The sequence below is a fragment of the Urocampus carinirostris genome, chromosome 5 (assembly GCF_059441175.1).
Source record: "Urocampus carinirostris isolate Australia breed hairy pipefish chromosome 5, RoL_Ucar_1.0, whole genome shotgun sequence".
In the NCBI taxonomy this organism is placed as follows: Eukaryota; Metazoa; Chordata; class Actinopteri; order Syngnathiformes; family Syngnathidae; genus Urocampus; species Urocampus carinirostris.
In genome coordinates, this window is record NC_142353.1 from 5,640,853 (window position 1) to 5,654,752 (window position 13,900).

Below are 13,900 nucleotides of genomic sequence, written 5' to 3' on the forward strand. Positions count from 1 at the left end.
AAAAACTTCCCAAAACTGAAAATGTGAGCTACATATTCACGTCATTTTTACCCAAGACTTTTATAAGGAGAGATTTGAAATATTCACAAAATATTTACAAATATATTGTTCAGCTCCACAAATATATTCATGATTTACTCAAGATCTAAAAATTATATGTCTAGGTAAATGCACACTTAAAATTAAAACCGCAATTATAAAACAAAACACAAACTTTTCTGTTGCTCTGAAAAATACATTATTACACTGAATTCCCTCTTCTAATGGCATTGTATAAATTGGAAAATTAGCTTTAAATATCCTTAAAGAGTGCTTGAATTTGGCGATGATGAATGTGCACAAACGTTAATATACCTCAGAAAACAGTCAATAAGATTGGAAATGCATGCAGCAGTCATTGTTGTGCATTACTACACAAAACTTTACGGCATACGACCATACTCAAGCAATGGTTGATCAATCAAAATTAATCATCGACCCAACTCGCGACACATTTTGTCCAACAGAATTAGAACAGTGGTGGCAGTGAAGGCATTGAAACTATACCTTAATACCATCTCTTATGAAAAGGCATTAGAGGTTATTTTATTATCACATCATTTTTAAGGTGCCAGAAACGCCCATTTACATAGTGCAATTTGTACTGCATCCTGATAAGTTCAAGAGTCTCTACTTATTTACCAGTGCGTCAATATCGTTGCCGTTTTCTATGTACATGATTGTAAAACAATTTGTATCGTGTCTTGTTGAATAATTTATGTTTTCCGTGAATTGTGTGATATTAAGATAATTTTAATAATCGTGTGAGCCTTATAGTGCGGAAAATACCGTATTTTTTGTGCGTGTTGCTTTTGTCGTTTTTTTCCCAATGATTTTCCCAAAAAAAGACCAAGCCAATGTGTGAAACAGGAAATGAAAAAGAAAAGGCTGCGTTAGACTTGAGACTTTATTTCCCAGTGGCACTTTTATGATATATTGAGAATTCATACACAGTGTTTACTGTCAAGGAAAACAATATTTCTTGCGCCTATTCTACTATGTCTCTGTCTACACTAGGTGCTGTCTCCTCTGTCAGACTCCATCCTGGCAGAGAGGACCATCACGGTAGTGGATGAAAAAGTCACCATCACCGAGTTGGGGGTTCAATTAGTCACGGGATTGTCCATGAGCCTGGAGCTCAGTCCGGGAAGCAACCGAGCCATTCTCGCCACCACCACAGCACAAGAGGTTCTCCAGAGCCCCAAGCAGGTTAGAAGACTGAATTTAAGGAAGTGACAGAAAGTCCTGCTAAAAAGACACTATATGATTTAAAACATTGATCAAAAAAGATATTATAAGGCATGTTATTTAAACGAATAACCTCTTGGGACCCAAGCTCTTATTTTATGTGCGTTGGTGTACACGCATGTGTTCTCCAGGTCTTAAGAGATGAATGTTAGGGATGAACAATACTTATTGAAGAGATGTTTCTCAGAGAGAAAATGGCAAAAAAAATGATCTCACAATTTCAAGTCAGATAACAAAACAGCCTCCCTGGTAAGGTCTATTTGGAGGTACAAGAGAAGAGATTCAGTCAAGAAGTCAAAACTCTGATCCAGAAGGAGTGGTTGTGGTATGAAGATCAGCACCTTCAAGTCAGAGACCAGCCGAAAAAGGGTGAAATATCCTTCCTTGGTTGGGGATGACATCCTGCCCCAAGTGGAAGAGTATTTCAGAGTCTTGTTTACAAGCAAGGGCAGGATGGAACGGAAAATCGACAGACGGATCGGTGCAGTGTCTGCAGTCATGTGGACCCTGTACCAGTCTGTCGTGGTGAAGAAAGAGCAGAGCCGAAAGACAAAGCTCTCGAATTATTGGTCGATTGCTTTTCTAACCTTACTTATAGTCTGTGGGTCATGACAGAAACAACAAGATCCCGGATACAAGCCCCTCAAACAAGTTTCCTTCGCAAGTTGACTGGGCTCTCCCTTAGAGATATGGTGAGAAGGCCGGTCATCCGGGATGGACTCAATATAGAGGCGCTGCTCTTCCGCATTGAGAGAAGCCAGCTTAGCTGGTTCAAGCATCTCATAAAGATGCCTCCTGTACGCCTCCCTTGGGAGGTGTTCCAGACATGTCTCAACAGCAGAATGCCCATAGAACAGCCCAGTACATGCTGGACGGACTAGGTCTTTAGGCTGGCCTGGGAACACCTTGGACGAGTTGGACATGGTAGCTGGGATAGGGAGTTCTGGGCTTCCATGCTGAGGCTGATGGCTCAGCAACCCGACATCAGATAAGTTGCATATTATGGACGGGTGGATGCACCTATGAATTTTCAACAGGTCAGGTAAGATTAAACAATAACTGTGCAACCCTGTAAGGAAGAAATATAAAATATAAAATTCACAATATGCACGATTATATTTAACAGGCATTCACTGGTGGAGTTACACATAGCAATTGCATGTATTACCTGGTAATACACAAAACTCAAGCAAACTAGCTCATAGCTCTCAATGTCTTTTAATCAACAAATGAAAGCACATTGTATCCTAAAAGCCTTTTAAAAATCTTTGTCTGCAAAATGTGTTTTCGATTCATATTGAACAAATCAACCTTGAATAGAAGGTGAATGACGTTGTTCAAAACAAAGTCTCGTTTTAACTTTCATCTTTCCTGCAGCAGTCGAAAACAAATCTCTGAATCCTATTAAAAAAAATGTGCTTCTAAATAAACAAAAAGAAGTAATTATTTAAACACTCAGTTTCATTATGGGGCAAACAAGAGTCTGTATTGTGATTATGAGAATGTTTAGGCAGGACGTGATCAGGTTGCAGGCAACAAAGATCTGCTTGCATTCACACAAAAAACCCTCAAAATTCGCTTAATAAGAGTGCCAGGCAAACTACAACCCACGGGCCACATGCGGCCCAGAAGCCTTTTTTATCCGGCCTGCCAAACGAAAATCATCAAAACGCTTTTTCTGATTAAATGAACGCCAATAATGTGTGTGAAAAGACATTTTAAAAACTTAATGTAATTATCTGTAAAATGGCACATTTATCTTACTACCATTCATAGTCAAGAAGATATAGGGACTTTAAATTCGCCCAAGTCTTTTGGAACACCCAATATAATGAAAAAAGCTATTATAATAAATAAAGTACTATCAATGAAAAAATGTCTTTTTGTGCCAAACTTTGTTTCCATTGTTCCTTTGTGTGTCTATAAAAAATACGAATTTGAAACACTACTAAAATACTACAAAAATCCTACTACAAAACAAAATATCAAAAATTGTGCTTGAACAGGGATCTAATATGGGCTTTTAGTATTATTTGCATTCATTCTGAACTGAAAAAAAATACTATAAAAAATGACAAAAAATTATTCAGAAATATTACAACAGAAATACTACAGAAATGCAACTACATTTATATTACAAAAACACTTAAGAAATAATACATAAGTATTACGATGGAAAAACTTCAAAAATAAGTAGAATTGTAAAATGACCTGTTCTAAAAATAGCTCACCAGTGCTGGGTCATTGTGATTTTCTAGAAAAATGATTTTTTGTTTTTTGTGGTTGACTGAGTCTTTTTAACCTTACTTCCAACAATGGACCGGTTAATAAGATAGTAATAACATAGTAACAAAAAGTAATACTGTAACATGATAAGTCTTTCTTATAGAAATGCAAATCAAATGGGGTGCCCTTAGCGCTGACAAAAAGGTAGCACTCGACTTGAGAAAGGTTTGAGAATCCTGCATTATAGTAATACTATAACATAAAAATATTATTACAGTCATAGTATGACAGAAAAACTACAACATACTACTCTACTAACACTACAAACAAACAACAGATAAACTATTAAAATTTGACCATGGAAATACTACAGTAATACTACAAAAATACAACGATAGAAATACTACAAAAATAAAACTAGAGTTGTACTTCAAAAATAGTATAATGAAAAACTAATACTACAGAAATATTATGACAGAAATGCTACACAAATTGAACTACAGTAATACTAAAAAAAATACTACAGATGAACTGCAATACTCTTACACTATTAGAGGAATTCTTCAAAAATAATACCAAGGAAATACTACAAAATACTACGGAAGAAATATTACAAAAATGCTACTGCAATTATGTTATGATACAAAATGATACCACAGAAATATTTTGACAAATACTACAGATATACGACAGAAATTCTACAAAAAGTATTACAAAAAAATACTACTATGGGAAAAACTACAAAATAAATTACAGAAAAACTGAAAAAAATACTCAAAAAATCTGACTGCAGAAAAAAACACAAAAATATTAAAAATAATACTATTAGAATAATACCACAAAACTAAATATGAAATGTTTAACCCCTTACTTAACGTTCCTGCACGATTCGTCTAAAATCCCAATCCAAGATGTACCCAAAGTAAATTGTAATGCTGTTCTTTAACCGTCTAGAGAATCGGACATTTTGTTCTTTTATGAAAGGTCCCAAACTGAGATCATCACTGCAGGTTCAAGTAGTCTTAATTGGAGCGCAATGAATATAACTTTTTTATTCTCGTCTTTTTGTTTTTCGTTTATTTAATTTTGCAATATAATGGCTGCAGATAAATGTAGCATGGGCATCTAAGCTGGTGAGACAATAGCTTGAAGCCTGGTAAACCTGGTACCTTGTCAAATTTGGTCACAATCTGAAAAACTAAACATTGTATTTTACACGTTTTTCTAAGGGTAGGTTTAGGCGTTTCAAAAAGTGGCCATCTGGAGATGACAATCTTTTTACACTTAAACGTTTGCAAATTTATATTTTACTTTGGCCATTATTATAGACATTGTGAAAGAGTTGTAACTGTTTAACATATTTTTTCAGAAGTCAAATCAATGATTGTGCATATTTGAAAATAGATTCACGGATTACTTTGAGCACGTTATTTTCCCCTCTGTTTCGAATACACTCCCGGAAAATGGTAAAAAATTATGTTGGAATTTTCATTGGCTAACCAATATGTCAATTATTATTCGATTTGGTTACTATTGGTGAAGAGATTCGGACCTATGGGAGCTATTACCCGTTTTTTTCAAACAGGCCCCTGTATGCTAACGTGGGCTGTGGACCATGAAAAAAGCCTGCTTTTGCCCAAGAAAGGTGTCAAACAAAAGGTCAAAAGCTAGCTACCATGTTGAATAGTTTTATCAGTCTGTTTATTTTCAAAGGAAGTTTTGGAGCGAAATGAAAGAATTTCAAGAAGCAATTTCCAACAAATCAAAAGTAATTTTAGGCAGATTTCTATTTCTTTGTTAGCACTACCAAGTGGTTTGGAGTAAATAGTTTACACGGTTGGATTAAATTGATTGTCCATGTAGCAAAGCCATTTAAAGAACTTGAAAAAGGCAAATGGTGAGTTACCTCGGCTTTATTGCCGTGGGATAGTCTCATTTTATAGTTTAATTTTGACAAAAGCACTTGTACACCTATAAAAAGAAAATAATTAGACCAGACTGAAAGACATTTTTCACACATATTTATTTAAATACACGTTAAAAGAACTTTGATTTTGATTTTTAAAATTATAAATATCGGACTTCAATATTTTTGTTACTTCCTCTATGTATGTGGCTAATAAAACTCGGGGAAAGTGTTATCGAATGTCATCTCTTTCAAAATAGAGAAACATGGTAAATTGTTTTTTTAATGAGTTCTCAGTTATCGCCCTGAAGCTAAAAATAGAACTATGTTATTTACTACTCATTTCAGGAGAGGGTCACATACAGTGAAGAAAATTAGTATTTGAACACCCTGCTATTTTGCTATTTCTCCCTCTCAGAAGTCATGGAGGGGTCTGAATTTTTCATCGTAGGTGCATGTCCACTGTCAGAGAGATAAACTAAAAAAAAGAAATCCCGAAATCACAATGCATGATTTTTTTTTAAAGATTTATATTTGTGATTTAGCTGCAATTAAGTATTTGAGCACCTGTGAAAATCAATGTTAATATTCGGTACAGTAGCCTTCGTTTGCTTTTACAGAGGTCAAACCTTTCCTGTAGATTTTCAACCGGTTTGCACACAATGCAGAAGGGATCTTGGCCGACTCGTCCAGGCAGTCTTACCTTCTCCCATGACTCCTCTGTATCATCCAAATAGTCATATGCAAACTTAAGACGGGCCTTGTAATGTGCTGGTTTAACAGAGGAACCTTTTGTGCCATGCACGATTTCAAACCATGACGTCTCAGTGTATTACCTATAGTAACCTTGGAAACTGTGGTCCCAGCTCTTTTCAGGGCATTGACCAACTACTGTCGCAAAGTACTGGGCTGATTCTTCACCCAATCTCGTTGTCACAATATGTTAACCCATTTTGTAACAATGACAATAAAGGTATATTCTATTCCATTCTATTCTTAGAATCATTGAGACCCCACGAGGTGATATCAGTCACGGGGCTCGACTCCGATTTAGATTTATCGTCATGTTTAACTTCTTCCATTTTCTAATGATTACTCCAACAGCGGACCTTTTTCAACCAAGCTGCGTGGCAATTGCTCTTTAACCCTTTCCAGCCTTGTGGAGGTGTACAATTTTCTCTTTGGTGTCTTTGAACAGCTCTTTGGTCTTCTCCATGTTTCAAGTTAAAGTCTTACTGATTGCATGGGGTGGACAGGTGTCTTTATCCAGCTAAATACCTTAAACGGGTGCATCTGATTCAGGATGATACTTGGAGTGCAGGTGGACTTCTAATGGGCAAACTAACAGGTCTTTCAGGGTCAGGATTCTAGATGATACACAGGTGTTCAAATACTTATTTGCAGCTGTTTCACATAGGTAAAATATTAAAAAATCGCATGTCATTTCTGGATTTTTATTTTTAGTCTATCTCTAGCAGTGGACATGCACCTACGGTGAAAATTTCAGATGCCTCCATGATTTTTAGTGGGAGAAATAGCAAAATAGCAGGGTGTTCAAACACTCATTTGCTTCACTGTATACTTATATCCAAAACGAAAAAATTATCACCACCCTTGCTTTGCGTGCTTGTGATAAAGAAATACACCATGACATTGTTTGCATGTATATTTATTCAAAAATGAAAGAAATCGGATAGACCTGTGACACCAATAGTTGCCCACCCTTTTTTTACAGTGTGCTGCACATTTTACTGCTCAAGAGTGCGTTAAGAGGTGTGCAAAAACATGAGCAGACAAGTGATCCTTTAACAGCACAGTGCATATGCGTTTTTTATGGAATGGCTTGAAAATAAATTGAGAGGTCCTTTGGATTGAATAATTGTACAGCCAAAGCTGAACTGAGTCCCACATGATGGGATTTTTCTTTGGAAGATCACATTTTAGGGATCACTCAATCATTTATTTTGAATTGAGTTCCTTTTTAAAAGTTAGGTGTCTATAATTGCAAACCTACATCCGGCAGTAAAATACACACAATATATTTTTCTGCGTGTGCTTCCACCAACCTTGGGGCTTGCCTACTGTCTATTTATTTGCTACATATATCCCTCACTTGCCCGAGTCAAGACCTGAATTTGCGAGTGTGACCAAATTTGTTTCCTTTGGGCAGCTAATAGAAGTAGAAGCTTAATCTGAGCGTATGCAATTGCAATGGGAAAGTGTCTGTACCCAAATAAGACTTATATCCCAAACTTGGCCCTCAGATCATATTTTGCTTCCCTTTCTCATTTCCCCGAGCTAGCGTCATTGTAGCCGCTTTGATCTTCCTATCAAACCTTGACTGTGAACTACTTTTTTCACTTTACGTGCCACTCTGTTTCTCCACTTCAGAGAATATCGAAAGAATGTATATGTTCTTTATTGTCGCCACTACTACAGTCTCTTGGTTTGAAGTCTAAATGAAACCGATGAGATGTAGGGATGGGCAATACTTGGTAACGATCCGATCCAAGTAAATACAGGGTAGTATCGATCAATACCAATCTAATACTTTTCTCTTGGAAAAGGTGTGATTATTGAATAATCTTGTTAATTTAGAATTACAGTAAACGCAGCACTACGCTTCTGGGCACTAATAATGTTTCATGTTTAATTAAATAACTACAAAGAAAACATTAACTGGATAAAATAATTACAAATATTTATATAACAGCTGTTTTAGAACAAAAGCCAAGAGAGACAAAACAAATAAAAGCAGCAATGTAACAGTACAAAAGTACAAATACTTTATAAGAATGGCATTAAGGCAACTAATACCGTCAATAAAGTCAGTAATGCAAATAAAGTGTTAAGTGTTTCCCTTTGGCTCGGTTTCCATAGTGACAATGGATTGACAATGGGGTTTTTTTCAGTAACTGTAACGTATACATTCTTCGTTGCAGCTCATTGCTCTCTGCACCCTAAGCTTGTCATGTGTTCATGTAAAATTTACATTGTAAATGTTTGTCCACACCACACTGCTTTTCCTGTTTGCCTCCGTCATTTTTAGCTTCTGGTAGGGGTTGGGCACATAGATTTGGCCTCCTCTTCTGCCTGATTGTCAGGGTGCAACAGCAAGCCAAGTGTGGAGAGTTACAAAAGTATGCCTGTCAGTCACACACTCAGGCATAAACTTCAAGAGTTGCCGAGGGTGTTGTGTGAGAGAAGGGCTGTGCTATCTTCATTCACAATGTAGATGGGCACTTTGAAGTGAAGTATCGATCTCAGGACAAGAGTATCAATCCGATACTTGCTTTTTATCGATAAAATTGATATTTGTATTGAGCCGCCCATTACCTAATAAGAAGTATTCTCAATTAGTATTTGTTTGTCTCAATTTCTCTCAGCTCCTAAAAAAAAATGTGTGACTGTTTGTTGTGTGTTTAGCCTACAAAGCAAATGTGTTCATGTAAATGAGAAGAAAATGTACTGTCAATAGGATCATAAATGAAGATTACTAAGTAGCCTCTTACAGTTAGCTCGCAAAACGTATTTGCAATCAAGCCACATTACTAGCATTTGAGACGTGACATTTTCCAGCCAAATAAATCATTGCAGTTGACTGCCTGATGGATGAAGTACTGAGGAAAAATGTGAAACGTGATAAATAAACAACACTAACTTCTGAACAAAAGTTTTCTTCATAAACATAGGCTGCAAAGTGGATTTGGTGGCGCGGCTAAACATGGGGTTGACACCAAAGTTTGATTCCACCCACATGGAACACCAATCCTTGAAGGGACAGTGTTTGTTATTTAGTGCCTCCTAGTGTTAAAAAAATGAATTAATTACAAGAACAACATCAATTTAAATATCAAGCAAAAATACATCAACTATCGTAAAAGCCTACATTTTTTATTTTTTTTCATTCTTTTCAAAGAACGGGAAATTTGCATTTGTTGTACAAAACATGAGCCTCACCTTTAAATACTTGTCGGTCAAGAAATTTGCATTTGATTTTCATGAATGAGCCTCACCTGGGGGAGCTGACGAAATTGTCCGACATATTTCTGTAATGGAAACCTGAAGAACAAAATTTCTGCAAAATACCGGGCAAAAAATGAGAAGTAAAATGTTGCAATTTGGTCACTTTTAGTCTTCTTAGTGAGTATTCTTTCTCATTCTTTTTAGCACTTTTTCAGTTGAACTACACGATGCAGCAATATTTAATGGTCAAATAATATGTACTGTAACTTAAAACTATATATATATATATATATATATATATATATATATATATACATATATATATATATATATATATATATATATATATATATATATATATATATATATATATATATATATATATATATATATATGTGTATATATATATATATATATATATATATATATATATATATATATATATATATATGTATATATATATATATATATATATATATTTTTTTTTTTTTTTTTTCATAGGCACTATCATAATTGTGGTAACAGTATATTGTACTTCAAAAATTACAAACCGACATGTGACTGAAAATCTGTTAATCTGTCCACAAACAAAAACCTGGGTTGACAGAGTTTAACAATTACGTTTACCCCATAGTCAGACAAACTTTAAAGTTACTTTTTACTTACTTTTTAAAAGCCAGTAATTAGTAAAGGAACACACTTTTTCAAGGTAACCGTTAACCAATACTGATATGTCACACATACATTGAGAGAAGTACTGCAATCATGTAGTTTCAATTTTGTTCTCCCTACTCATACTTGTTGGTGTTTCCACAGGAGGCCTTGATCAGTGCCTGGTTGCAGTTCAGCGATGGTTCCGTGGCTCCCTTGGACCTGTACAACTCTGACTTTTTCACCCTGACTGCAACGTCCCTGGATGAGGACGTGGTGACAGTCCAGCAGAACCCGTCTTGGAAATGGCCAGTCATTGTGACGGAGGCAGAGGGCCAAGGCCTGCTGGTCAGGGTGGAAATGACTGTTTGTGAAATTTGCCAGAAATTCAAGCGGCGGAGTATACTCGCTGCAGGCAACTGTAACGTCAAGGTGAAGTTTGGGTATAGTGACAGTTCCAGGGGAGGAGGCGTTGATTACAGCATTGATGGCGAGGAAGTGGAGAACAGAGAAAGGATGCCTTTGCCTGACAGGACTGGGCTCGCTACCCACTACTATGGCAGCTCAATATCCGGCATGGAGCAAGGGGTTTTGACAGGGGCCACCACTACCGGAGGCGCAATCCTGAGGGGACCCAACGGGGATAAACTTTCCAGTGATGGAAGTGAGAGTATGCCGGTAGACTTTTCTGACTTCCCTGCCCAAGTTGACCTACCCCGCGGACGCAACACAGAAGATGACCTGGTCCAGACGTCTCGCGGTCTCACAGACCTGGAGATCGGGATGTACGCCCTCCTAGGTGTCTTCTGCCTGGCCATCCTGGTTTTTCTCATCAACTGCATTTCCTACACGTTGAAATACCGTCACAAAGAGCTTTCCGTGGAGGGCCAAGAGAACATGAACCATGCCCACGACTGGGTGTGGCTGGGGAATGAAGTTGAGTTGCTGGAGAGTGAAATAAGTTTGTCGCCTCAGCAGGAGGAGCAGACCTCCATTATGGACTCCAGCAGCGGCCTGGAGGAGGGAAGCTGCCTGCTGAACGGAGGCTCGGCCCAAAAAAATGTTCAGGGCCAAGTGCACCGGGCCGCTGACATAGCCCGCCCCACCAGGGAGGGCAAGGGCGAGTCGCCGACCACCAAGAGGAAGCGAGTGCAGTTTACCACGTTCAACGCCTCGGACGGCGGTTACCCGACAGTCAGCACGTTGACCCGGTGCCACGAGCAGGACATTAAGTGGGTGTGTCAGGACGTGCCGCTGGCGGACTCCAAGGAGTTACGCAATTACATGGAAGGGTTGAACGACGGCGCTATGAACCAGGTGGCGTAATATGCTTGTAAAGCTCGTAACAGCTCCGAACAACTCACCCTTTTGCCTTTCAGGGTCTGGATTCAAAATTAACTCAGACATTTAATTGAGAATCACATCTAACTGGCGAAAGGCTTAACGACATCAACGCTTGTCACTTTGCCACAAGTGTAATGTGACACAATGAAAATACATCATTGAATGAAGACTGGTTGTTTTGCCCGTTTAGCTCCTTTTCAGCAACATTTTCAGTGATGATCTGTTGCTGATCAAGCCGTGAAAATGTCAGATGTATTTAGAATTTAAAAGAGACACTGGATGCTCAGAATAAGGGGATTCACCGATATATATCAATTGTTTAACTGATTTATCTGCCCCAATTTTGTTAATTTTAGGGTACCATATATCATATGTTCCTATAACTTTTAATTGCAAAGACCACATTACAAAAAATTGAACAATTTAAGGGTTGTTAATACATTTTTCAATCAAGCACACCAAAATAAAAAAAATACCATCTTTCCTTTGTTTTTGTTTTTTTTTTTGTTGTTTTTTTTCTACCTGAAGGTCTCTGGTTAAGGTAGATTGATTTGGAATGGTCAAGATCCAATTCCATACCGCTCTGTTTGTAACAATTTTATATATTTCTCTTCCAAGGGTAGCATCAAATTTCTTACAGTAAAAAGTTATTTTTCATGATTAGAAACACATCGAACTACAGTATTCTAAACAAATGTATTATTATGAAATGTTTTAGTGTATCGCATGAGTGGCCAAACCGGTCCTTGAGAGTCGTATGTCCTTCATGTTTTTGGAGTTTTTCTGCTTCGGACAGGTGATTCCAATCCCCTGGATCATTATCAAGCTCCCACATAGTTTACCAACAAGCTGGAAATTTGCATCTCCTGAGTTGGAGAAGAGAACCCTCCAAAACATGCAGGATATGCGGCTCTCGAAGACATGGTTGGCCACCCCTGGTGTATTTGCAGGCGCTGCTTACAAATGGATGTCAGATAACAGATGGCTCTTGGCCCTTAATTTGGACACCACTTCTAAATCTATATCAGGGTCGTCAAACTTAGTTTGGCTCTGGGGCCAGATCGAGACTTTCTGTTCTCAGGCGGGCCGGATCAGTAAAAGAATGTCTACTTAAATGTTTTAGCTGACTGTAGTTTTCCAGTTATATGCTTTATTATCCAGCCTACTTTAGAAGCCTATCATACATATTGTCATCATGGATGGCAAGCGGCCATTTTCTAATCAAGTTTAGTGTTAAACGTGTTTAGTGGTTTATGTTAACAATTGACTGAATGCAGTTTTACACCTGAACCAACTCACCACACTATACAAACTCAAATGCTCACTATGAAAAAAAAGTTGCCCAAATTGTCATACTGGTTTGAAAAAAATAAAGATAAATACAAAATAAACGTTTTAGCACTGCATAGGCTATATGATTAAACTACATCAGATCAAACTACTCGGCTGGGCCTACTAAAGCTGAGAGTATATCCTTTACTGCTCTGTAGTGGCCAGATGAAGCATTTTCTTTGCATGTGTTTGAAAATTTATAACATTTGATAAAAAGGACCTAGCTTCTTTTTTTACATGCTAAGAAATTTATGACGGCCCAGATTAAATCATCCAACGCGACAAGAACCAGGTGCAGCCGAGGGGCTTTCTCCTTGCCGCAGAGATAGGAAACAAAATCTTCAGCCCGGGACAGGGATGTGATAGCCTCCCCCTGGGTCCTTTTGTGGTCAGGTTATTCTGTTAAGTTTTGGTTGTGATGGACCCATGTGGGAAAGCAGGAACAGAGGTGGGGGTGTTCAAAACAAGGATGGTATTTATTTAACAAAATCAGGACCAAGATAACAAAGAAGTGGGAACAAAGCAAATAACAAAATTTACAAACAAGAAACCAAACAACACAAAAACAAACCGGATGCAGCAACAACAGAGGAAATAAAAATGACAGGGACATGTGTGCTGTTCAAAATGTCCTTACAAAGGGGTGAGGATAATTAGGGACAGGTGTTAGAATATGTATTGGAAACGCTAGTGCCCAGTTCCAAACACGCTCAGCACCCCCTGGTGGAAGAAAGTGCACAGATCCTAACACATCGTGTACAACCTCTAATCAAAAAAGGTATATTTTCTCTGTATGTGTGTTTTTTCATAATGTTTGAAAAATACACATTGATATTAAGAGTGCGTAGCGTCTTCATTCGTCTCCATAACCATTGCAGTCTTGTGAGCAAAGGGCTTGCAAATGGGAACCAAATGGCACATTAATGCTTGCATCAAGAGTATTTTATGGGATGTAATTGAGACCAGTAAGTGAAAACAGCAGCCGTTAGAGCAGCCCTGTCCTTAAATATCAGGACGGCAAGAGCATTGAAGGGCTTTTAAGTGACCTGGCTACATGCTAATGTGACATTTCTTATGCGGCTCCAGTTTTGTGAGCTTTAAAGAAAATACCAATTAAGGTCTTGTTAACCTCTGCTTATAGATGCCAGGAGAGCATACTGATGGACAAACAAAGTTGGAGGCAAGTTT

The 13,900-nt window shown here is 37.7% G+C and overlaps 1 protein-coding gene across 1 annotated transcript in view; it reads left to right on the forward strand.

The window, feature by feature from the left end:
• The window catches only part of LOC148365053 (transmembrane protein 132C), a 323,103-nt gene extending 309,422 nt beyond the window's left edge, over nucleotides 1–13,681 (forward strand). The window contains exons 10-11 of the mRNA XM_088335454.1: nucleotides 1,057–1,248; nucleotides 10,202–13,681. Coding sequence (XP_088191580.1) covers nucleotides 1,057–1,248; nucleotides 10,202–11,362 — 1,353 coding nt within the window. The 3' untranslated portion in view covers nucleotides 11,363–13,681. The remainder of the gene's footprint in view (nucleotides 1–1,056; nucleotides 1,249–10,201) is intronic.
• The last annotated feature ends 219 nt before the right edge of the window (nucleotides 13,682–13,900 follow it).